Raw genomic sequence first — 26397 nt, 5'->3', positions numbered from 1 at the left:
TACCCAAGTATTAAAGTTTGCTCTGTAGCATTTCTGAAATAAGGCCCTATTTAGTTCCCAAAAAGTTTTCCCAAAAGCATCGTATCGAATTTCTGGACATCTAAATGAAGCATTAAATATACATAAATATTAAAATTAATTACACAATTATGGAGGAAATTGTGAGATGAATCTTTTGAACCTAATTAGTACGTGATTAGCCATAAGTGCTATAGTAACCTATATGTGCTAATGATGGATTAATTAGGCTCAAAAGATTCGTCTCGCAATTTCTTGGCGAAATCTGTAATTTATTTTATAATTAGACTACGTTTAATACTTCAAATATGTGTCCGTATATTTGATGTGATGTTTTTGTAAAAAAAATTACAAACTGAACAAGTCCTGATTTTCTTTGTACCAACCAGGGCGAGCTACTTGTACCGAGGGATCCTCAGAAAAAATTTCTCGATCAAAATTCAGTCACCCGCAACTATATAAATCTAGTTTAAAGCAATAAAAAATAAATAAGTGTCACCTCTCTCTGTTTTGCTCTTCGCCCCCTAGTGCCAACCACTGGGAGCCTTCAACGTGGCAGGATTAATTAGTGGCATAACTTTGCTTCAGCTTTCACTGGACTTCAGCTTCAGTAATTAATTGTGGAGGTATCAATTCTGCACTTCTAATCGAATGCGCATGGGATGCATGCATACTTTGGTTATTCCATGGAAGCTTCGCAAAAACAACTTTTGCTTTGTGAAACACGATCTGTTTGTGTGTCGACACCAAATTCTTCAACAAAAAAAAAAGGAGAAATCAGCAGCAGTGAAAAGAGGGAGAAAGGTTTCAGGTTTAATTTATGCATCTTTAATACTTTACTGTACTGAAGCATTCAGAATACACAAAGTGTGTGCTGTTCAGAGTTGAGTAGAATGCTCTGATTATTAGATCCCCAATCAGTTGGGAGCTTCAGTTTGGTTCAGGGGACAAATAATAAGCTATACTACAGGCTACAAAAACAATTAAAGGCCTCCAGTTTTATAAAGTAATCAATGAAATGAAAGGTGAGACTGATCATGATAGTTGTAATAAATCAATCCATGTCCAAATGATTGGAAATGGAGAGTTGGAAATGCGTGTGTACTGGCCATTGGGTTAGAATAGAAGCTTATTTGGTTAGTGACTAAATTATTTTCATAACTATCTTTGTAAAGATCATTGCATGTCACCAAAAGTGTGGCGAGCAATTTGTTAGCCACTAGGCCCACTAGCCCACAAGTGTGATAAAATTTTTGGCAAGAATTAAGAGTATTTTGGGTCTGATAAAGTTTAGCATGTCAGAATTACAGTAACCAACCAAACGATGTTATGAGCAGATTTTAGCAGCATAAAGTTTGTTGTGGTAATGTTTGGATGCCAACCAACCAACAAACTCTTTCTTATTATAAGTGTACCAAAAGCAATCATCAGGAGAGAAATCCAGCTGCACCATCAAGTACAAACATATCTTGTATTATATGTCATGCAACTCAACCATTTGTCTCATAACAGCACAGACCTCCATACATACATATGCATACATATATAAAAATCTAATCTACCAACCTAAACTATAGTAAAGCTACTGATGGCTAAGATTCCAATGCACATGCAAGAGACATACATACATCTGAACCCTGAAGATTACACTGCCTTAATCTTCAGTTACAGTAGCCAAAAGCAGCTTAATTAACCTTGACTAATGAACAGGTTGATGACAGTGATAGTGATTTTCACATGATGGAGCAGGCGTTGGGGTTCTCGTCGCTGAACATGGTGGTGAGGCGCTCCTCCTGCGCCGCCGCGGCGGCGGCGGCGACGGGCACGACGGCGTCGACCCGGCGGACGTGGCCCGGCGGCGCCTTCTTGTCGTAGGCCGGCGCGGCGTAGGGGTGGGCGACGAGGCTGTAGGGCACGTAGGGCCAGATCTCCGCCTTCTTCCCCGTCGCCTGCACCCGCTTCACCACCTTGCCCGGCTCCACGAACCCCTGCACCGTCACCTTGTACTGCTTCCTGTTTATCTCCACCGACTGCACCCCTGCATCCATCCAAGATCAATCACACGTGTGTTAAATGTTAATCGATGCTATCATTTCATGGATATATGGTTCCAAAGATTTCATTTTGTGTATGTTTTAGATTGGTTTTTGTGGTGGTATTGATTAGTACCTTTCATGCCGGAGAGGGCGTTCCTGACTTTGAGCTCGCAGCCGTCGCAGTCCATCCGGACCTTGAGCTCCACTGTCTGGAACTGCTTCCTCTTCCTGTACCTCCGGCGGCCGCCGCCGCCGCCGCCGAGAAGATCAGACAGGTACTCCATCGTGCCTCCCATTGTTGTCGCAGTTCTGAGTTCTGATCGGTCTCAACGCGATCCAACCAGAAGAACCGAGAAAGAACAGAGCAAGAACACCCTTCACCTAATGACCAAGTTGTTCTTTTCTTACAAATCTAACAAAGCTTGTTCTTTTCTTGCGATGGTCAGTCACTCATGCAGGCTCACAGTCACAGTCACAGATAGTATGGAGCAATCGAGAGAGAGATGGATTGATTGAGACTTTGGAATGGACCTGAACTCTGAACTCTGAACCTTACAAGAGATGGTGTGTATGCGTGTATATATATAGGAGTTGGGAGAGGCCTCTTCCTTGTGTGGTGTCGGTTGTTGCATCCAGGTGAGTAGCTAGCTAAGCTGCTTTCTTGCTTGCATTCTTGCAGCCAGTGAGAAACTGTGGCAGCACAGCTAAGCTGAGCCAAACCGTGTGCAGTCTGCTGATGCTGTCTATCTGAAAGAAGTTTCCCTGAGAGATACCTTGCACCCTGCACCTGCAAATTAAACCCTTTTCTGCTGAATTCATCTCTCAACCGACTTGAGATATTTAGACATGGAAAGGCATGCAGCAGGGCAGGAGCAAACCCCACAGATGAAAGAGCTTTTGCTGTGGCCGGCCACTGTCAGTAGCAAAGTTTATCCCCCTGTGCTAAGCAAAAGGAAAGTGCATGCAGGAGGGCACCAGGGAAGAAAGGAAGATGTACTTGTGTTCCTTGTGCTGGATAACTTTTGGTTCATAGTTTAATTATTTGTTGATTTTCTAATATGAAATATAAATCTCATATTGATATTGTGATATTTAAGAAAATAGAAACCGAATGATATTCACGTAAACAGTGTGGGTTATTGTTCAGTTCAGAAAACTAAACCATGAACCGAACAAATTGTGCATGATCTGATCCACCTCTACGAACTTACCACTATATATCCTCGTTTTTTCGCTTCTTATAAGCCAAATTTAAATTTTTAAATCTTAAATTTAGAGTTGATTTAGCATTTTTTTATTATAGTTTATTTTTCAGCTTTTGCTTTTAGATCGCTAAGGACACATATATAAATTTTGTTCGCAAATTATTTTTCGTTGCAAATATACCATTCAAACAATCACCCCTTCAGAGAATGCTGGAAAAATACATATGATGTTCCTATCAATTTTACAAAGTAAATACCTTGGATATTGTGCTTGCAAAATGGGTTTGATCCTCATGATTTCATTGGCTCCCACTCTCAACTGGTTTCAGTTCCTAAAGGCCACTACAACCTGGACATGAATTCTGCAAATCTGGTCATGCATTTGCTGTGTGCTGGTGTGAACGATGCCTGTGTAAGCAGGTATAGTGGGGGCCAACTAAGGGACAGGTAAGCAAGGAGGAGGCCAATCAGAGGCTGCCAACTGCTTCATGGTGATTGCTGAGCTGTGGTTTTGCTCCCTGATTGGGTAGCCAGGCCCCAGTTTGCAGGTCTCAAAATATTGTGAGATTTGGCTGTGAATTGTAGGGTTGGGGAATGGGGGTCAGTATAATATTCCTTCCTCTCCACCTTACTCCCTCCGTCCCAAAATAAATCAATTTTTCACTTTTTACCTATAATTTTTGACTCTTCATCTTATTCAAAATTTTTTTGTGATTGATATTTTTGTTTTTATTAGATAATAAATCATGAATAGTACTTTACGTGAGACTAATTTTTTTTCTAATTTTCTGAAAATTTTTCAAATAAGACAGATGATCAAATGTTGGACACGGAAACCGGAGAATTGGTTTTTTTTTGACAGAGGGAGTACATCACTCTGTTCCTTACATCTGTCCCTGAAAACACTGAAAGGATTCTGCAAGAAATTTATGTTTTCAACACATGGAGTATACGGCCTGAAGAGGTGATTGATTGGCAAATGAGTTGGTTGTATTAAAAACACAATGTCTAGTACTAGCTTCATCCTGTCTGTCAGATTGTTATATATTTGTATGTAATCATGCTTGCAGTTCATTCAATACATGTATGATATATTACCTAGTAATAAATATATACATGATTTCATGTATATTATTTTGATATGCTTTTATTCATCAGTCAAAGAAATATGCGTAAATCCAAGAGAACCATACAAACAAGAGTGCCTTTTCACCTAAACACGCCTATGTTGATTCCATGATAAGATTTGCGCATATTTATCAACACCAGTTCATTATTGATAATGCATATTTATAAATTCGGGGTGACTCCGGTGTATTACTAGTAGTAGAATTTAATCTATACCGTTGATCTATTTTTATCGGACAGCTGTGATTAAATTATACTACCAACAATATTAGGTGTAGTAGAAATTTGAAGAGGGTAATACTGACCTTTTTTTGTTGTGATCTTTATTGTAAAAAAACAAAATTACAAAATACTATTAATCAAGTAATTAACAAAGTACAAAAATACCCTCTTTCTACTGGTAGTATAATGCTATCAGTAAAATATACTGGAGAGTTGGCCTTATAAATTATAATAATCAGTACATTAATAGAACCATGCATGCTTGGATTTTTTAAGCAACAGAGCACTGAACAAAAGGTATGCCACCACATATATTATACATTTTCTGCATGTCTCTAACTTGTGTGTTTTCCACGCTAATCATTAGAAATAAACCGAAAGCTAGGACAAAATCCATCTTTTTATGCTAGTGAAAGCTACTCTCTTTTACCTTACACTGAAAAGTAAACTTTTTTAGCACCACTTTGAAAAGTAAACAAGAATGTGAAAAGGACTAGCCACTGAAGTGAAAACATGGTATTTCTTCACTTTGAAGATGTTGCCTAACCTATTTAGACCACAACTGGTCAGTCCTCTTTTAATCAATTTGTTTCCATTTTATTTGGAGAAACAGTAATGCATTTATTCTTGTAAGTGGGCTACCAGTTTGTTAAGTGGACATCAATTCAACACAATTTGATAAAGTAGCACTAAAATGTGGAATTATTGAAGGTATATGCATATATCAAGTGTGCAATTGCACAAAGTAGGGCAGCTAGCTAAAATCTACATGATTTGAACTTAAGTATAATATCTATTTCAGTAACGGATGTAGCGCATCTTACTGTTATAATGCTATCAACTCATGATCAACTTGATTAGGGTGATTACATGGAATTGATTTACCCTCTTTAGCGTGAGTTAATCATGTGGTCAGTTATCACAAAACAACACTGACAATTTAATCATATCTGAACCATAGTAACTATTTGCATTAATACTAATGCAAAATAGTTAACCTTAAATTTGGAGTTGATTTTAGGATTTTTTTCGCTGAAGTTTATTTTTCAGTCTTCGCTTTTAAATCGCTAAGAATACGTATATAAAAGTTTTATTTATAAATTATTTTTTATCCAAATATCACCCGCTAACACATATACAGCCCACATAAAACATAATTAACGAAATCATGTCAGGTGATTGACAGATGAGCAAGTGGAACTAATTCCTGTTCGATGTGTGTGAATAAAAGCTTTCCGATGAATTGCTCTTTTTTTTTCTGAATTAATAGATCGTTCTAGAGAAGAAGAGTGGATTAACAATCAATCGCCGGCCAAATGAATTTCGAATCAATGGATAGTCTCCCCGATGGCAGACATTTACAAACATATTCATATTCATACTTCCACAACCGAAATGACAAATGGAATTTCGAATCAACATGGATAACCTCTGCCATGGCAGACATCAATGATAATGTAACATATTAGTGTGATGCTAGTGATTTTAGAATATCAACGAAATTATTGGCCAAAAAAAAAAAGAAGACGGTGGCCCAACTGGGAGGGAGTCTTTCCACACCCTAAAAGCTAGCCTGAGATGTGAGGGACTCCTTCATTTTAAGTTGGTATCACTCCCATTAAACTTTCAATGTGGGACTATTCTCATTAGAAATAAGCACAAATATTTAAGGTTATAATTAATTACAATGTAGTAAATAGAATCAATAGGTCTTTTTTTCAAGACTAATGGAATAGGCCTAGCTAGCTCATGTAAATTCCCAAAATTCTATTTCTTCTGATAATTCCCAAATTTCTTTTTTTAAGATGATAGGGATACCTGTCTTCAACAGAAACTTACAGCCCCTAGCCAGGGGGCGGAGCTAGCCCTGTTTGTCGGGTCGGACGAGCCTGAGGAAATTTCTAAAACCTCTACTAAAACACTATTTTGATTTATGTTTTTTTCAATAGGGACAGTGGCGGATCCAGAAAAATTATTAGGAGAGGCTGGACGAGAGATAATTGTTTCTAGTCCATCCTTCTCTTCAGTAATACCAAAAATTTTATTACGGAGAATAAATAGGGATTTCAATGACACAGAATACCTTTACCCCTAGCTCATATATATGCATGGTGCTACCAGTCAAAACATCAAAGAAACTTTTTAGGGAGCTTTGGCACTCTCAAAAGCTGTGCCGGCAGGGTGAGCATGTAGCCAAATCAAATCAAGGGACAAGGACATTTCGGCATCACATATTGGCTGAAGAATATTTAGTCATGTCATACTGAACCAACCTTTTTGTCTGAGTTTGACCTCAACATTCAGTAATTGGTCGTTCGTGATACTCCCTCCACTCGTGAATACCGTCAGTTTTGACTACTTAAAGTGGATAAGTTTTAAAGTAAATTTCATAAACTATGTTTTATCACACTATCTTAAAACTATAAATTTAGAACATTACATCACAAAATTATCTCAAAACTGTAGGTTGTAGAATTAAAATCTCTAGCACCGCAATTATGTCGGAGCTATAAACGTCACGGTTTTGTAATTAAATTAGCACTGAACCTACAATTTTGTTTTAAATTTGTAATTAAATTGGCACTTAATCAAGCAACGTCAAAGAAGAAAGTTTTAAATCTTAGATACTACTTCCCTCCACCATAAAAATATAAGCACCTCTAGAGGCTACTGAGAAAAGGGGTAAAATTAGACGAGGGATGCTTATTATTGGTTGAAACGAGAAAATAGTGATCGGTGAAATTGAATAAGAAATGGTTATGATTAGTTGTGTTGCGTTAATATGAATGAGTATGTAATGAAATTGTTCACAAATTTTGAATGCTGAAATTATTGTATTTTACACTGGAGCGAGTAGTAAAGTAATTTTATTATAAATAAAATAATATGAACTTTGATGTTGAAATAATAATATTTTTAAGAAAAATGATTAATGACAACAAGTCGGAACCAATAATTTTCAACTGAGAACAACGTGACTTGCTCGAGATTGGTCATTCCGAAGCTCTGCACACCTAAAATCGAATCTTCCTTCCTCTTGCTTTCTTCCTGGTTCATCTATCTGTGTTGCCAAGACTTAGTGATTAAGGAATTACTATATAGTTAATTAATGGGCATGGGTAGCAAGCCTGCAATTTCAATAAAGTGCACTGTGATATATTTTTAAGACAATGGAAATTTCATTAAGCAATGAAATTGCATCTAGCGCATGGTAATATTACACACACATACATATATAAAAAGTGAATTTTTAGAACATATGTTTATGTACACATACATACAATCTTAGCCCTTCATATATCCTTAAGATTTATGCACAATATTATATGAAGAGTATGTTTTATTATATACATACATATATGTATATGTGTGGATATGTATATATATCAACATGGATATATGCATGTATACACATATATGTGTATGATGAATGGATGGTAGAGATTGTTTGAGTAGGTAAACGTATGTTCTACTATGCATTATATGTGTGTGTGAAAATACTCATGTTTTGCAGCGAAAATATTTTATAAAATGTTATAGGAATTTTTGTTAACTATACTAATATCACATGTTTGAACTAAAACAGACTATTTCATAATATCAAAAAATATCATTGACTAATTTACAAGATAACTGTAGAAAGCAGTTGGACGAATGATTCAATGTCACCATCATTAAAGACACTTAAAGTAGTATACGTATGTTAGGAATATCTTAAATACAAAAGTTGTTTGCGTCTCCTAGGATGCATGATATACTCCCTCCATTCTTAGATGTTTGACGCCATTGACTTTTTTATATGCGTTTGACTATTCGTCTTATTCAAAAATTATATAATTATTAATTATTTTTATATCTTTTCATTTATATACTTTTATGCATATATATAGCTTTACATATTTTTTTAAAAAATAAATAAAACGAACGGTTAAACATGTATAAAAAAGTCAATGGCGTCAAACATTTAGGGGTTGTTTGGTTATTACCACATCTTGCCTAAGTTTGCCACACCTTAAGTTAGTCAAATTTGACCGAGTTAGGTGTGTGTTTGGTTTGTGCCACACTTGTGACAAGATTTCATTTTCAATATACATAGCCCTCTTGTTAATGACACAAGAAATATGACACACTTATCACATACTAGCTAAAGCAGCTCCATTTTTATTAACCAAATCTTAGGCAAGTTAGCTAAAATACTATAACAACCTTAGACAAATTGAGTATATCATCCAAATCCAAAGTACTGAGGGAGTAGGCGACGAACAAGATGATCATCAATGATCAACGATCAATCAGTCGAGATCGGAAAGGATGGATCAATAATCGATGGATCTATCAAAAAGAAAAATGCAGCTGTTCTTTTGGAAACAACGTGCAGTGGCTAGGCAGGCTAGCGAGTAGGGGCGTAGGGCATCGCGTCGATCTGTCTCGAGTGTGATAGGTTTTGATTGACAGTAATTTGACAGAAAGGGCAGCTAACTATAGGGTTGTTTAGATAGGAATAAAATTTTAGTCCTATGGTACATCGAATATTTGAACATCAATTTAAAGTATTAAATATAGACTAATAAAAAACTAATTTTATAAATGAGTGGTAATCCACGAGATGAATTTTTTAAGCCTAAGTAATCCATAATTAGAGCATGTTTACTGTAGCATCACATAGATTAATCATGAATTAATTAGGCTCAATAGATTCGTCTCATGAATTAGTCCAAGATTATGGATGAGTTTATTAAGTGTCTAAACATTCGATGGGACAATGGACTAAAAATAAGTCACTTGTCCCAAACACCACCTATAGTGTTTTGTTCTGCTATCTCCTTCTTAAAATAGGATTATTTTTTCTATGCTATTTATACTAAAATAAGTTCTCTTTTAGATAATTATTATATTAGAGTTTATGAAAATACTGATAAATGTATTGAAGGTAAATAAAACAGTAATAATTATCTTGAGATTTAATAAAGTGAAGGATATTCAATTTTTTCAAAGAAAATATTGATATATGTGGTTTGATGAAAAATAGAGTAACCGGCCGGAAAAATCTCTGTACCACCGAGGCATGCGAGAGCACTTCTAATAGTGCTAAGAAAAAGATGGGTGCCCCCGTGTTTCGAATACACAAAAGCACATATAAATTGTTCTTTCCTGTTACATGGAAGACCCATGTGGAGATTAACATTATACATGCACATCGTATTCATATTTCCATGAACACGACACGCTTAAAAAAACAAGGCTAGCAGTAAATGCTTATCCTTATTAACTTCCTATTAAAAACTTATCGATGTTGTGAAAACTTTCATGCAAAAAGATTTAAAAGGACGAAATCATGAATGAACAATGTTGAAAGAACCTACAGTATATCGGTATAAATTGGTTCAGACATAAATTTGTCTTTTATTATATATTTATTGCAAGATATTTGTCGAGACAAATTTAATTTACATGATTGGAGATACCATCATATTGCACATCTTAATTTTACAATTTGAGTATACTTTTGCGCAATGGGAACACCGGAATTATTCTCCACACCAGGCAGCATGTTACTCAAGGCCGTCATTTTACTAGATAAATATTTTTACCTAGCTACATATCTTCACCATGTCTGGAAGAGTAATTTGGCCGATACATATAGCAAACGTAATACTACCTCCATCTCGAAATATATTCACTTCTAGTTCAAAGTGTTCAAAACAACGTAGAGAGAAAAAAAAGACCAAAGTACACTCTCGTTATTGGTCAAGCAGGATGGTTGGTAGCTAGATAATAGGTTGGTTAAGGATATAAAAAAGAATAAAGCAAATCGATTTGTGGATAGACGTAGGTGTGGAAAGAAAAGTGGACTTCTTTTGGGAAAAATGATAGAAGCTAAAGTAAAATTATTTTGAGATGAAAGAGAGTACAAGAGTTGATTGCCACATTTTAATATTGTTCACATTATCTGCATATCAATTAAAAGCCAATATACACAATAAATTATCATCCATAACTATTTATTTCTTATCCATTTGCTCCTAATCCACTACTATATTTCTTTTCAGGTTTATGTAGAGGTTTCCATGTATGAGGGAGGCCTCAGTTCTGTCATCTCATCCACCTCATCATATAATTCTACATGATATTTTGAGGTTTATATGTAGAGGCTTATTGTGTGGTGCATTTAGTTGGTAGTCTAATCTAGACTAGCTATGAAATTGCATTGCATAACCAATAATTGGAATTCATTCTAGCTAGTGAGACAGGCACTTGCTCCTCCTTTCCAAATATCAAAAAACAAAAGTGGGGTGTCATATTCATCTTTGTAGCATACACCCAGCTGAGTCTACATTGTCGGTTTAATTATATAGCCCATGCAACTTCTTTTTTTTTTTTTGTTGGAAGTTGACAGCTTACATTTTTTTTTTCGCAAGCAGATTTACCGCAATAATGGACGGCCAATTAAATGTCCAAAACTTGCATGGTTAGAACCCATGGCTTAATCCTATACAGGAATTTAATTAAAACACTGTATGGAGTACAGGAATTTAATTAATTAGCTTCATTCTTCCGAGATCGAGATTATTGAATTGTGTTTTATCCATTCTGATGAGAAAATTGAATTGTTTTATGTGTAAGGATATGTCCCTCATGACCAACTGGATTTGGTATCAACAAAACAATTCGTAAGGACTCCTTTGGATGGAAGGAATTTTAAAGGATTGAATTCCTTAGTAAAGGTTTTTTTCCCTATGAGGCTCTTTGGATCAAACGAATAGGAAGTTATATATATTCCTATGGATTGCTCCACATGTCCTCACTCCATAGGAAAATAAACATGAGCTCATAACTTGTCTTTTTATTTTTCTTTGAGAAGTCCAGTGCACTTCCTTTCTCTTTACTTTAGAGCTTGACTATAATAATCTCTATTGATAGTATTTTACTACTAGTGTTAACATTGGTATAAAATCTCGACCGTTGATTTAAAATTCTACTAACAGTTAAAAAATATTCTATTACCAGTGGTTGATGTGGTAGTATAAATAAATCTGATCTATTAAATTAGAAAAAATAAATAATCTAGATTAGTTCTACTATCGGTAGAGAGAATCGTAGAGCACTTACTTTATCTCTACAACAGGCAACTTTCTTCAAAATTCCTGCTGTGTCTATTTCCTTCTACCCATCCAAAAACACTAGTGTCAGAGTATTCCCATGTTTTGAAATCCTGTTGGATTCTAGAAGGAATGCCATCCTGTTTCTGTGTGCTTTTTTTTTAATTTCTTCATTTTTAAAATCCCGCATTCCAAGTGAGCCCTAATTCTGTTTGCATAGTTTAAAAATAATGAGCATTTATATATAGTACAGTGCAGTTTGTACTTTAGTGAGGCAACTAACAGTATTATTGTCTACTGATGATCTTTTTCCTTCAGGAAAAAAATTGCTAATGATTGCACTACGCTTGATTCGCTTAGTTAACAGCCAATGGAACCAACTTTTCTTAATCCCTTCTCTTTATTATTTACCTCATGTATATTTCTCTTCTATCATCTATTAATGAAAATAACTTTTCTTAATCCCTTCTCTTTATTATTTACCTCATGTATCTTTCTCTTCTATCCTCTCTATTATTGCGTGCCACTAATTTGCATGATTGTGAACGCCACATATGCAGATAGCTTGTTGCAAAACTTCTTTGAAACAATCAAGGATTGATCTGTAGCCATTATAAAAGTTAAGGGGTTAATAAACCAGTTCTCTAGTAGGTAGCCGGATTTGGCCTTCCATGAAAGTAGAAGGGGCATTTGGACTTTCAGATAGCCAAAGTGGGAAAACAAAAACAATTTAGGAGCTTCCACTTTTCCCAATCCTGGATAAAGCTTGCCATTAACAACTCACCTTACTAATAATATGAAATTATCTCATGTATATGCTTTCGCTAAATTAAATTGAAAAAGGTTGTACTTTATGTCAATGATGGCATCTCAGGATTTGGGTTGACAACGAGTACAGCCATCTTTACGTGACAAATAAATGTTGCATTTGATACCCTTTTATTTATTTATCTGCAATACATCAGATAGTATTAGGCTATTAGCTTCACCAGAGCATAGTCATTAAGTCGAATAGTTCATAAATTCCAAATGTTCAAACAGGTGAAACGTTAAAATTTCAGTCGGCAATGCAGTCATGCTCATTTGAGCAAAAACTTCGGAGATGTGAGATATTGCGGCAATATTTTCCAGGTTCATATAACTAGAGCACTTGGTCATTTTGCAGTAATTTATAGCCTCCTCTGGGATGCAGGAATTTACTACCAGAATTCAATTACTGTGAAAACCCTAAAAAGTCCATGCGAAATTTCTGTGCCAAACAAGTGTATATCATTCTATGATCTAGACACATGTATCCAACATCAATAACAGAAGTTAATTCATTTTGGTCGGAAGGAGTAATATCACATAATATGATATGCCGGTGTTTCTGAAGTCCCAACATATAAATTACTTAGGCCACGCCCAACCCATATATCGAGATTTTATAACAGAAGTTGATTCATTTTGGATGGAAGGAATAACACCATGCTGTGAGATGATGCTGTTTCTGAAGTCTTGACATAAAAGCTGCTTAGGGCATGCCCAACCCAAGGAGACTCAACTGTGCTCTCAACTAGTAGACCACACACATTCCTCCGCTGGGTCCAAGCAAATCCGAAATCATATACGGAAGCCACTTAAGCCATAGCACAGTAGTCTCGGCCCACAAAGCCACAACCCAAAAACTATTTTACCCTCCTTCCATTCCTCTTCCTCAACATCTGTGTGGAAATTAAAAAGAAAGAGAAATAAAGCATGTGTTTATCCATTCACTCTCCGCCCATTCCATCCATCCGCCGACGTCGACCCCATTGCCCCCCTCCGTCCTCCGCGCTGAAGAGATCTCCGTCGGGCATTCTCATCCCAAAAAAAGAAAAAAGGAGAAGAAGAAGAAGCTTCCAGGGACTACAACTCCCTCTTACTACTCCGTCCCAAAAAAAGATAATTTCTGAGTTTTCTAAATTGAGTGTTTGATTATCCGTCTTATTTGAAAATTTTATTAAAAAATTAAAAAAATTAGTTATATGTAAAGTATTATTCATGTTTTATCATGTATAACAATAAAAATATTAATCATAAAAAATTTTCAAATAAGACGAAGAGTTGAAAATTCTATCAAAAACTCAGAAATTCGTTTATTTTGAGGCGAAGGTTGTAAGTCTTAACAAGTATACATTGTGCAACCTATGGCTTTTTCTATTTCAAACTTCAACTGACAACATAAGGCCAAATGCCAATATTGTAGAACGTAGAGAAACTCCTGTCCTAGAATAGAATGATAATCACTTAAGCATCTACAACCTCAGCAGGTTTTAAGGATTCTGGATCTGCGGGGGGAGATGGATTGGCTTTGTTATCCTTCTTCTTGTTTATTTTCTTACTATTCTTTAGCCTATTTGCAGTGCTATCTGCCTGGGAGACAATCTTTGAAACTGTGAACCCGGCTTCCTCAAAAATGGTTGCCCTCTCATGGACAAGGGAGTTCCTGGCCACAACATCAACACCATCGTATGTCCATAGTCCTAATACCGCTTCTCCTTTCAGACCAATTCCAAACCAACCAAGCCCAGCAATTGCTATATCCACAGAATTCACATCCCAACTGTTCCCAAAAACTTTGAAATGTTTCCTCACCCATTTACCGAGTTCATTTACTCGTTGCTGGCCAATAGGAGGCTGCAGGTGCAACATCAGGTAGAACATTGTGTTATAATCTAAATAATACAATGTAAATTAAGACAAAACAAAGTTCATTGCAGGTAATATGTATACCTGTAGTTGCAATCCAAAGTGGTCCTTTATCATTGTGGCGGCATTTTCAGTCTTCCCCATGTGAAGAGGGACAAGTGGCGATGCCCATACTGTTACATACACTGATCCTACAGTTAAATCTTCAATGTCCAGGCGCACCAGCCCACCGATATGTACAGACTGCCCCGTCTGCAGAGGTTACAAAACAAATTACAAGTATGCGTCATTACATATGCGGAATTAGTAAAAGCAAAGAAATTCTGTAGCAAAAGTGATTGCCTATTCGTAAACCAAAGGTGCAAGTAATTCTAGATTGAGCCAGCCATGATTCCTAGTCATAATTCTAAGAATTGAGTCTAAGACTTGGAATTCCCTAACTGCAAAGCGGTATAAATTTTCTGTCAATCCATTATCATGTATCTGTCAGGTTCAATATCACAATTGCTTCGCTATCACTAGGGGTGCACAGCTGTTGTTTTAACCAAAGAAGATTCAATTTGTTATAAATAACTAGAACAAGCTAGAATTTCAGTACTTCATTTCCACAACAATTAGTGTCCTAAACTACTTTCAATGATGTAACACAATTAATTGCTTCAGCAAAGCAGCTTCAGTTCAGTTGCAGAGAACTACAGAAAACCTCGAGTAGTTAACAAGACACTTGTGCTGAACTTAAGAAAATGATGAGTAGCAATTATGTTACTTGTGCAGTTGCGCTGAACAAAAGAAAATAATCACAAACACGACTGGGGTTGGGTGAGGTGAAAAAGAATATAACCTTTAATCTGTATGTCCTCGGCCGCATTTCCTTGCTCACTCGAACAAGCTTCTGCTCCTCGCGAGTCAGTCTCGATGTCAGCTGGTGACCATGAAGCAATCCCGGTGTGTCGAACAATTTTGCCTGAGATCCAAGAACGCCATCCACCTGGATCACATCGAGGGTCGTTCCCGGCACCGGCGCCTCCGTCAAGGTGGGTGGACCCTCTACCCCGGAGCACCGGGCAATGGCGTTGAGCAGCGTAGACTTGCCGACGTTTCGCGCACCTACTGCCCACACGTTGCCGCGCGGCCCAGCGAGCTGGCGAACGTGGCCGAGCAGGTCGTGCACGCCCCACCCGCGCGCGGCGCTGACGAGGTGCACCCCAGCGAGGCGCAGGTCGGCGCCGGCGCCGGCACGGGCTCGGGCGTGCGCCCAGGCGTGCACGTCGTCGGGGTTCAACGACGGCGTGGGGAGCAGGTCGAGCTTGGTGACCACGAGCAGCGCGCGGGGAAGGTTAGCCGGCGCGCCGTGCTTCCAGTCGGAGCCGTGGGCCTCCCCGGCCGCCGCAACCAGGCGCGCCACGGCGCGCGGGAAGGACCCGTCGAAGTCCGACGCGTCTGCGAGGAGCAGCACGAGCGACCTGGCACCAGACGGCGACGCGAGGCGCGGGCCGACGGCGGCGACGAAGTCGAAGTCCGGGAGGAGCGGCTCGGCCTCGGGGCGCTTGACGACGCCGTAGTGTCGCAGCGAGTGGCAGCGCGCGCACACGACCACCTTGTCCTCCTTCCTCCCCTCCTTCTCCGCCGCCACCGCCTCCGCCTCGCCCTCCCGTGACGCCTCCTGGCCCTCCCGGAGCTTTCCGCTCTTCAGGGAGGCCGAGATGCGCGTGTCGTCGGCGGTGACGGGGGCGAGGCGCGCCCGGTAGTCGGGGGACTTCGGGGACGGGAGGGTGAAGAAGCCCGGGAGGGACGGGTCCGCGGACTGCATCGCGATGCCGCACCCGGGGCAGAGGCCATTCCCGTTGACCGCAGGGAGGTCAGAATTCACCTTCACCGGAGCCAACGACTTCTCCAGCGGCGGCGGCGTGGACGAGAGGTGGCAGCGGAGGAGAGGGAAGAAGAAGGGTTTAGGGGTTTGGGAGAAGACGGGGCCGGGAGATGAGGAAGGAGGAGGAGGAGGGCGGGCGGGCTGAGGGGTTGGGCGGAGGATGCCGCGGAGAGCGGGGTGGAGGCGCCGGGCGCGGGAGAGCATCTCGCCGTGGCGGCGGCGCCGCCGCTACGAGACCGGCGGTGGGGTGGGGTGGGGTGGGGTGTCAGGTGCTCGACATGAGAGGGTTGGGGAGAACGCGCACCAGCTGCTCGATGTAAGGCCAAGCCCAGAACAGTGGCAGCTAGTTTGGGCCTTTCGCCGGAGGTTGGGCTTCAGAATTAGAATAAGCTCAGTTTGTTTAAGGTTTTAATCTTAAAACATGAAATGTATACCTCTAAAATCGTATAAACAGTTAAAAAAATTTTGGCAGTAAATTTTGCTGACTTGGTGTACAGTGGGCTTCACATCAGTTTTTTTTTCTTTTTTTTTCATGTTTCCTTCTATTCAAATATTTAACAAACGCATGCGTGTTTCGTCCATTGGACTTCTCAAATATACGGTGCCCACCATTGCTGACACATCACAGCATCTACCATAGTATTTGTCATTTGCCGCAGAGGATGTGCACATGTGTCTGTGTTTTCGACGTATTTGGATCAAGAAAAACCCCATCAAATAGAACATCATATGAATTTCATTCGATCACACACTTTTGTGGAACAATGGAATAGCTTTTGATTTGGCCAACAAACTAATATATACATTGCAAATAATTCTTTAGAGAATACTACTGCTTCAAAAGAGCGCTCCATAGTTTTGATATTTTTTTTTCTTGTTGATTTACAATTAGGAGCAACGCGCTTGAAACACTTGTTGGCACGTGGTCAAGCTTTTGAACTCTCAACTTTGACTGCATATATCTTGGATATTGATCGGACACGTAGATATTTAACTAGTCTGTATTATTTTTCGAAAATACAGTAATTATACTGTATTTTTTGTTTTGTAAATATTTACAACGAAAATTAATGCTCAAGGTTACATTTGGGGCATGGAGTTTGTGTCCAATGTACACTTTGTCTTTACAATCTGACACACAAGTTTGATCAATTTAATCTTCTCGAAATGATTAATTTACATAAACGAATCAAAGAATTTATATCTGTCCAAAAAAACAGCACCTTTGTATATACACAATACCAAAACCGAAAAAAAGAACAAACTTTCATGTAAAATCAAAGTAATCTGCGCAAACTTGACAATATGGACACATGTGGGCTATATACACAATAGCAAACTCAAATCTGAATTCTTCTCCTGCAAATGAATCCTGACCTGATGAAATCAATCAAATTGTTTGAGCCATCTGAACCACGTGAGTCAAAGCTGAGCTGCCGGCTGCTGGCGGCGGCCGGCGGCGAACGCCGCGGCGCGCTGCTTGAGCATCTGCGTGTAGTTGAAGATGGAGTCGAGGCGCTGCCGCCTCTGCTCGTCCTTGAACCCGGCGACGAACTCCTCTGCCTTGGCGTCCACCTCCCCCCGGCTCACCTCCTCCTCCGTCGGCGCCGGCCGCTGCCGCGCCGCCATCACGAGCGCGTACGCTTCGTCCATGCTCATGGCGTTAGCGTCCTCGTCCTCGTCGTTGTCCTGTGCCTCCGGCCGCGCGGGTGGCGTGTCAGGCGCGGGCGCGGCCACCAAACGCTTGCGCGGCGGCGCCGGCGACGTCTGTGGCTCCGCGGCGGGTGGCGTGTCGGGTGCAATCACCGAGCGCTTGCGCGGCGTCGGCGTCTGCGGCTGGGCCGTGGCGTCGGCGTCGGCGTCGGGCTGGAACGCGTAGAAGCTCGCCGACGTGAAGGAGAAGAGGGAGAACGACGACCGGACGCGCTCCAGCGCCGACGAGGCCCTGCGCGCGAGCGCGGCCCCGCCGCCGCCGCCGCCGCGGAGGCGCGGCGACAGCGACTCCCGCGCCCTCGACGACAGCACGGCGATGGCGCACACCACCACGTTCACGACGACGAACCACGCCGCGGTGGACCCCGGCAGCCACGCCGGCACCGGCCACCACCACGGCGCCGGCCCCGCCGCCATCGACTCTGCTTTGCTTCGCGCGCTAGCTCTCTCTCTTCTTGGTCTCGCTTCCAAAAAAAAGAGTAATCTTTTGCTGCTTGGATAACACAATGGCCGCCATGGATGATTGGGTGAGCGATATTTATAAGTGCACGCTGTTAGCTAATTTTTTTAAGTTGAAAAGGTGAAAGCTAAATTGATAACCAAGAAATTGATCGCTCATTTCGGCGCGTCAGCTGTGAATCGTGGGCAAAAAAAATGGTCAAACTTGGACCGAGCCTGCCACGTTCTTACCTTCATATGCCGCTTTGCTTGTTGCCAATTAATCACTCGTTAATCCATATTTTTACTATGTTGTGTGTGTTAGTTTTGTTTTGACGTTTGGTTTAGTATGGCGGTGGCCTGACATTGGAGACTGGGATTAGGATTACAAAATGGAGGAAAAGAAAAGTTTAGGACTGGAAATGCAAACTAGGCTGCGTTGGCCTCCTTTCCTAATCCGAGATTGCTAATTTTTCGTGAGCATGTGTTTTGAACGGTTTATTTTTTTAAAAAAAATTATAGAAAAGTAACTTTAAAAATCATATTAATCTATTTTATATTTTTATAAGTAATTAATTTTATATTAATCTATTATTATGATTTTCAGATAACTAACCCACCTTTTCTCAAGGCCCTTATTCAAGTAAAACATGCGTACTGTTGTCACCGATAGGTGAGATAACTGAGAGTAAAGGATTGAAGGATTGTTTTTTCTTTAAATTACTAATGGCTATAAACTATTGAATTAAATTACTATAAAGTGGCAATCTTACTCAAGGAAAGTTAGAGAGATACTTTTAGAAAATTTCACATAAACATATCGTTTAGGAGCTAATAAAGCGGGCTTGTAAAAATGAATAATCATTTATGGGCAGAGCACAGCCTACATATCCCCTTCAAATTAACTTTAACCACTTCTGTTTTAGCAATAAGTTTACATACCCTTAAAATATGTTATGTTATCAACATGCGCTGAATCTTAAATATGATCGATCATATATCATTAGTTCATCACAGTCTAGCTATTAAATAAAAATTACCCATGGTTAAAGTAAAATGAGACTAACAATTATTTGAAAACAGATTTATGGTACTACATTAATTCGCAGGTACGGAAAACATTCGGTTGTCTAGCTAGATCACGCAAGCAGCCTAACTAAACATGGCACTTTCCATTTAATTAGGTGTACATCAAGTTGGTTAGGCCAAGGTTACTCACTGACGGGCTGCTCATGATCCAAGCTGCTACAAAGATGGCTGCGCTTAGCGCGTGACACTCTTAGTTTTGCTTCATTCTTAGTAATTAATTTAATGTGTTCGGATGCTTCTAGGATGGGATACAATAATACAAATCCGTACTACACCTCGCGGTCAAACTTTTTCACGAAAAAGTCAAATACATATTTGTAAACAAAACATAATTTATAAATAAAATTTTTATATGTGTTCTTAGTTATCTAAAAATAAATATTGAAAAATAGTATAAGATGAAAAAAAATCTCCAAAACAACTCTAAATTTAGAGTTAAAAATTAAATTTTGTCAAATAAGTATAACCATAAACGAAAATACGAGGGTGTTAATAGAAAATATGTTGTCAACGGTGTCGAGTTTGCGTTAGGAGTTGGATCTTTGGAAGTTTGGAGTCGTTAAATTTCCAGGATGATGCTGCCACTGCTTAATCGCTTGCGTGTCAGCGTCACCAGCTTGTTCATGAGCCAAGTCATTCATGATAACTCACTCGATCACTGCCATGACAGCAACTTAATGGCTAAGGAAATTCTTTTTGTCTCCCTTTAGTTTTCTTCATGCTGACCGGGTGCAGCCGTGTGGATCTATACACGCGGATGTTACTTAATATGAAGGCGTTCTACTACGTTACTACATGGCTTTGTCACGGCTATCCATTAGGATGTGTTCGATTACCTACTAAACACAACGCATGTTGACAGTTTATATGTACGTGTTAAACCATTACATTTGGATGCTCCAGTTTCTATGAACAAGATGTTGATTACTATTATAACATGCGAGGATCTATAAATGTTAGGTTTTTAGTTTCTATTGAATTATATAACTAATATTTATAAAAGTTTAGATAAAGTTAATGACTGATTTGAAAGTTGTAGCCACGAGCTCTCCATAAACGAGCTATGTATGTGTTCTTCATATTTATTTTTTTCTAAGATTAAAATATGATTATATAAGAAAAGAACCACAAAGTTCATCATGTGTTGGTAGGTTATGTTCAATTATTATAAACTACTTCAACACATGGATGATTTTTTTAAGTAGTAAGAAACAGTGAAATAAACATTAGTTGAAATGTTTTATAAAATCAGTGGGTGATTAATCACATGCTGATTTTACATAAATTTCATTTACTTAACTAAATTAAATTATGTGTCTCTTATTCTTTTCTTTCTACAGTATATCTTCATTCTTCTTCTATAATAGATCTTCATTTCTTCTTTTTTTTTTTGATAAAATGGTAGAACTGGCCAGGTGTAACTCATCTTTACTACAAATCTCTTCCAACCGAATTTTATTCTCTATTTGATTTTTAGAAATTTTAATCGATAAAATTAGGATTTTTTAAAATTTTGTATACTTTATTACTACAAGCCGAATAATATTAATAAAAATAAATTCATAGGAATCTAAATTATTTCTTTTTTCTAAACATAATAGTCTATTATGATGTTAAATAGTTGAAAGACGTGTGTCCCAATATATTTACAAAAAAATAATTTGTAAAAAAATGTCAACATCCTCATCTAGACCTATAACAATATATAAAATAAGATCATCGTCGTCAATCATCTTCACTGTGGCCGCCATAATATCATCCACTAATGTTTTTTTATCTTGTTGAAGTAGGTAGTGATTGACATGCCTCACTTCTTCAATATGGCAAAAGACGACCTTGTGTTGATGGATTTAGGACATATCCTAGCACTTGCTGATCCGTGGCTACATAATTAAGCAGGATTGCTTGCCATGTTCTCAAGACACTTGTCATCTTTTGTCAACAGGAATGGGCCAAACCAATCGAATTTGTTGCTTGGATTCTAAAATATGGACGCCACTTGTGTAGATCTAATCAAGACTCTGATGTCATGTAATATTTGTGGAGAATATTTTAGACGCCACTTATGTAGATCTAATCAAAACTCTGATGTCATGTAATATTTTGTGGAGAATTAGTACTTTGCCTCGGCCCATGTACATGTTTAAACTATTATATAATCAAACACACCTGATGGTCCACACATTCTATTTACTGTTGCCGCCGCACAGCATCGACAGCATCGACAACGGTGATGGTCCACACATTCCACTCACTGTTGCCGCTATACAACATCGACAACGGTGATGGTCCTAGACGCCTCTTTCGTGTCGTCATCCGCTCACTACCACCATTACCACCATTGGATGAGGTAAGGTCGTCCTGGGAGATTGGTCACTGGAGAATCAAACCAGTGGATGCACTTTCGGCAAAAAAAAAAAGTAGCAGCCACCGCAGGATGGATGGGATTGGAAGGCAATTCAGAATGACTTAATTGCTTAAAAAATGCCTCCTATATTTAAAGATGGCACATTAAGAAATGTTGAATATACTACCGTAGGGAAAAAGGTTTTAAGGCACTTTTTCAAAAACGCCTCAATGAGTATACACGCAGGTGATTTTTTGGATGCCTTTAAACACATTTTGAGGCATTTTAATTTGTGCATGTGATTTCTTTTGAGGCATTTTAATATATTGCCTCTAATTTTCTTTTGGGGCGTTTTGAATAATGCCTTCGCCTTTTGTTTAGGCAACTTTTTTAAAACGCCTCAAATAGTATTCTAAGGCAGTTTGAAGCTAATTATAAAATGCACATATGGACCCTCTTCGCTGACGAGGGCTGACATACATGTACAAACAACAAAATATGGTATAACACCAGCAGCAGCATGTCCATCGAGCATAAAAATAATTTTTAGCTCAGTTCAAGTCTAATTTTAAGATCAAACAAACATTAAATGGTTGGTAAACAATATCAATAGCATGTTTGTCTAACACGTCAAGAAAATAAATGGTTCTTATGTGAACAACTAAACATTCAACCACACTGACCCACTGAAACCTTGTAACTTATATGGCTTGCATGCTCGCATCTCAAAGGAGATTGGCTTGAGAATGGCCTGCACCAAAATATGCCTAAGTATAGTAGACTTGCAAATAGAAGATTAATAAGTTTCTACAAATATTTAATATACCTTACATTAAAGATGTCATGGAATCATACTCCACTGAAACAATTTATATGTTTGATGTCTAGTTATTCAAGAAAAACCAATACTCGCTCATAGTAATTTTTTGGAAAAGATTGAAGCACAACTTGCTAAGAGGTAGACAGAGAGAGAGAGAGAATTTACCTTTTGAACTAGAACCGAGAACTTCTTAACACCTGGCTATTGGTGAACTTGTTAGCATAGTAGAGTTGACTTTTCCAAGATTCTTTGCCTTAAAATATGTATCTTCATCTCCTACATTCTCCTTGGAGGTTAAATCAGAAATATTTCTCTTAAGTCTCTGTCCAACCATACTTTGCAATGCACTGTCAACACTATTGTTCTTGAGAGCCTAGTTTTGGTTTGCAGATTTCTCTCCTTGATTAGATGGGATGTGCGTAGTAATGGCTGATACCTAAAATTGGGTGAAAATAATATTTAACACCTAGATTGTTATAAGTAGCAGTGGCGATCAATCTAATCATTCTAACTCAAATGAATATTATTTGTGATTACAGTCAGTGAAACATGGAGTACCTTAGAATGTAGAGCTTGACCACCAGGATGCATGAGCTGTAATTCGATCAAAAGAAATGAGTTGCATGAAAAATAAGAAGATATGCAGAGGAATTGATTAGTTACATGTGTCATACATTTTCACTTGGCCATGGAATGCAACGTGCTTGGTACGGATGGCAATTTTGGTACGGGTAATGGGTACCCGACCCGACGGGGATGGGTACGGGTATAATTTTTACCCGCGGGTAGTACCGAATCAACACAGGTACGGACACAGGTATTTTCCCCACCCGTTTGGGTACCCGAACATAGCACACATATTGAATTTTGGCTAAAACCTTATTATGTTAGTCATGTAATAATATTTGTGATGTACTCCCTTTTAGCTAAAAAAATTGATGTGACCTATGTCTTGAACTTTTGATGTGTGATGCAATATTGAATGGTTGAATTTGAACATCAGATAATGATAATATGATATATGCTATTATTATTGCTATGATTAGTTTGTTATATTTGTTGCAATATTTTATTATGAGCAATATGTTGTATTTGTTAAACTTTTTGTGTGTGATGCAATATTATATTATGAGCGGTATGTTTAGTTTGTTGTATATGTTGAAATGGTTATTTTGATGTGCTTTTGACATGTGAAATGATAGATTCGACGGGTACCCATTACCCGCCCAGTATCCGATGGATATGGGTATCTTATTTTACCCACGGGTACGGGTAGAAAATTCTACCCGTAACCTTCGAGTTGACGGGGGGAGGGGGGTAATTGCTCTACCCGCACCAAACCCGATCCGTCGTCATCCTTAGAGGTTGGGCTTTTTCTAACGTGGTGATTATTCTGTATGCACGAGGCAGTAGAGTGTGTTGATTGAGGATCATGTCAACAAGGATATCAACACAATCATTTAGCATCTGGCCATCAACAGAGATAGCATTCTTGTCGGTCTTTTGAATTGTACCTAGTGCGACCATTCTTCCGCTTCAAGGAGATGTTGGACCAACTTCCGTACCACATTTCAAGGTTCAATTGTTCATGTACTCTACCCTCATATTCATTTCTGTATCCATCTGCATCACAAGACAGATTGCAGGTGTGTGGTATAAAATAATCATGCAACATTAAAACAATTTTGAGCAAAAATTCAAAAGTGCACATATTTAGAACTTGCAATCATGTCCTTTTCCTTTTGTTTGGATGTGGATGGGAATGTGCCATGAAAGTATGCTGAGTTTAACTTTGTCGGTGGGAGACCAACTTCTTTGCATTTCCTATTTAACTCCTCGAGTCTTATAGTTTCTTCTTTGCTAACACCAAGGTCCTCATGATCAGCTTCGTAAGAATATTTGTCTTTCCTTAGGCTCGCTCTTGATTCATCCATCTTTCCTGCAATTTTGGTTCATGCATCTTTCCTGCAATGTACACAATTTGTGTATAATGGTAGTTATAACCCGCTATTTGTTCAAAATTCTAATAGAATCATACATTTAAATAAGATTACCTAGGTGCTCTCAGTCATTCCTTGTCCATGATCAATCCAATACTACCTAGTAGTATAATATATAGAGGAAAATACAGATTGCAATTATATACAAACATACACTACGTATATCACTACAAATATAGGTAAACAATTTCAGTCTACACAAACAAAATGGACAAAATAGCTAACATTTTTTTTAGATTATGCTTTGCTACTTCGGAGAATCAGAGAATTTTAAAAGTATTGTCCTAGAATTTTAGAATACCACAGTATATTCTAAACCATCTCAATTGCACAGCCATGTTAAGCAACCAAAATCCCCAAGGTGTAAGCTAATTTCTCAAACACCACCAACAACAATCAACCACTACATCTAAGCATACCCAACAGCAATCAACATGCAAATCAACAGATCGAGAAGAGTTGATGGTAAGGATGGAACATAACCTTACTTGCCATGGATCAGCAAGAAAACTAGCAGATCACCACTAGGGCATGGAGCTACGGCAGTGGCGGCCTCCGGCGATGAGGATGGGTGGAGCGGCGCCCAATGACGAGGATGGCTGGTGTAGCCCCCGGCGACGAGGATGGTGCGGGCCCCGACGGCGGGGACGGGTGGTGCGGCGCCCGGCGACGAGGAAGGGTGGTGCAGCGCCCGACAACGAGGATGGGTGGAGCGACGCCGGCGAGTATCGATCGGAGGAGCGGTGGCGGCGACGGATCCAGAGCTGTGAGATTTTTTTTTTTCTCTCAAGGAGCTGTGCGATCTGATTGGATCGATCTTTTCTAGCTAGCTAGCTATATAAAGTGGAGGGGTATTTTTTTATACATAACAATGTTTGGGGGGTGTTTTTGCATATATGATATGACTTGTTAAGGCGTTGTATCTAAAAACGTCTTCTATTTTCTACTGTATTTTTGCAAAACGTCACAAATAGTATAAAATATTATGGCATATTATATTACGCCTAAAATAAATAAACTTTTGAGGCATCGTATAAAAATGTCTTAGAAGTATATATGATTTTAAGGCATTTATACTGAAAACACCTCCTAAAGATAAAATTATTGTAGGCATTAATTAAATTTGCCATTAAATTAATATATTTTAAGGTGTTTTTATCAAAATCACCTTAACAGTAGGTTATCTAAGGCAATTCTGGGAAATCACCTTCAACAAGATGCCTTCCAATCCGGTCCATCCTGTAGTGAGCTGAAGTAGGACGTGACCGATCATCTATATCTTACTATCTATGTCCTAAAATAAAATCATTCTCAGTCATTCTAAATTTGTCCCAAAATAATTTTATTTTTAAGTATTCATTGCATTAAAATTTGTGACGTAAGAAATAATTGCATTGTGAATAGGCAGTAGAGGATAATGATGTTAAGATTTAATAAAGTGGAGTGTATTTAATCCTTTAACTTTTGTATTTGTAGATGTGTGATGAGTGATAAATAAATTTATTTTGGGGTGAGGGGGTATTTAAAAATTTTGCATGTATATGTAAAATTATAAGTTATGCTTAATGCACATTTAATAATAAAACAAGTCACAATAAACTAATTAGTAATTATGCGATTTTCACTAAAATGAATATTATTTAAAAGTTAATGTCATTAAAGAAAAATATGTAGGTGGTGTAAATCAAACAATTTGTAGCGGTTTACATATGCTTGTTTGTTTTCACTTCCGATGATTGTT

At 38.6% G+C, this 26397-nt stretch overlaps 3 protein-coding genes and 1 long non-coding RNA gene across 4 annotated transcripts; all 4 read right to left on the bottom strand.

Moving 5' to 3' along the window:
* Nucleotides 1-1475: 1475 nt before the first annotated feature.
* On the bottom strand, nucleotides 1476-2632 carry LOC102721476 (heavy metal-associated isoprenylated plant protein 23). Its single transcript, XM_040527697.1, has 2 exons — nucleotides 2188-2632; nucleotides 1476-2056 (listed from the first exon to the last, which is right to left on the bottom strand). The coding sequence occupies exons 1-2, from the start codon at nucleotides 2348-2350 to the stop codon at nucleotides 1752-1754; spliced, it is 468 nt and encodes a 155-aa protein (XP_040383631.1). The 5' UTR covers nucleotides 2351-2632; the 3' UTR covers nucleotides 1476-1751.
* Nucleotides 2633-13819: 11187 nt separating this feature from the next.
* On the bottom strand, nucleotides 13820-16564 carry LOC102707615 (GTP-binding protein BRASSINAZOLE INSENSITIVE PALE GREEN 2, chloroplastic). Its single transcript, XM_006661107.3, has 3 exons — nucleotides 15221-16564; nucleotides 14464-14631; nucleotides 13820-14367 (listed from the first exon to the last, which is right to left on the bottom strand). The coding sequence occupies exons 1-3, from the start codon at nucleotides 16451-16453 to the stop codon at nucleotides 13978-13980; spliced, it is 1791 nt and encodes a 596-aa protein (XP_006661170.3). The 5' UTR covers nucleotides 16454-16564; the 3' UTR covers nucleotides 13820-13977.
* Nucleotides 16565-17424: 860 nt separating this feature from the next.
* Nucleotides 17425-18379, bottom strand: LOC121055330 (pathogen-associated molecular patterns-induced protein A70-like). Its single transcript, XM_040527576.1, has one exon. The coding sequence runs from the start codon at nucleotides 18377-18379 to the stop codon at nucleotides 17672-17674; it is 708 nt and encodes a 235-aa protein (XP_040383510.1). The 3' UTR covers nucleotides 17425-17671.
* Nucleotides 18380-22377: 3998 nt separating this feature from the next.
* Nucleotides 22378-25444, bottom strand: LOC107304937. Its single transcript, XR_005812459.1, has 5 exons — nucleotides 25140-25444; nucleotides 24171-24621; nucleotides 23215-23250; nucleotides 22822-23092; nucleotides 22378-22587 (listed from the first exon to the last, which is right to left on the bottom strand). It is a non-coding gene; the product is annotated as an uncharacterized LOC107304937 (long non-coding RNA).
* Nucleotides 25445-26397: the final 953 nt, after the last annotated feature.

Source organism: Oryza brachyantha, chromosome 9 (assembly GCF_000231095.2).
Source record: "Oryza brachyantha chromosome 9, ObraRS2, whole genome shotgun sequence".
Lineage (NCBI taxonomy): Eukaryota > Viridiplantae > Streptophyta > Magnoliopsida > Poales > Poaceae > Oryza > Oryza brachyantha.
Note: the sequence above shows the minus strand (reverse complement) of the source record. Positions and strands in the feature narration are given on the sequence as shown.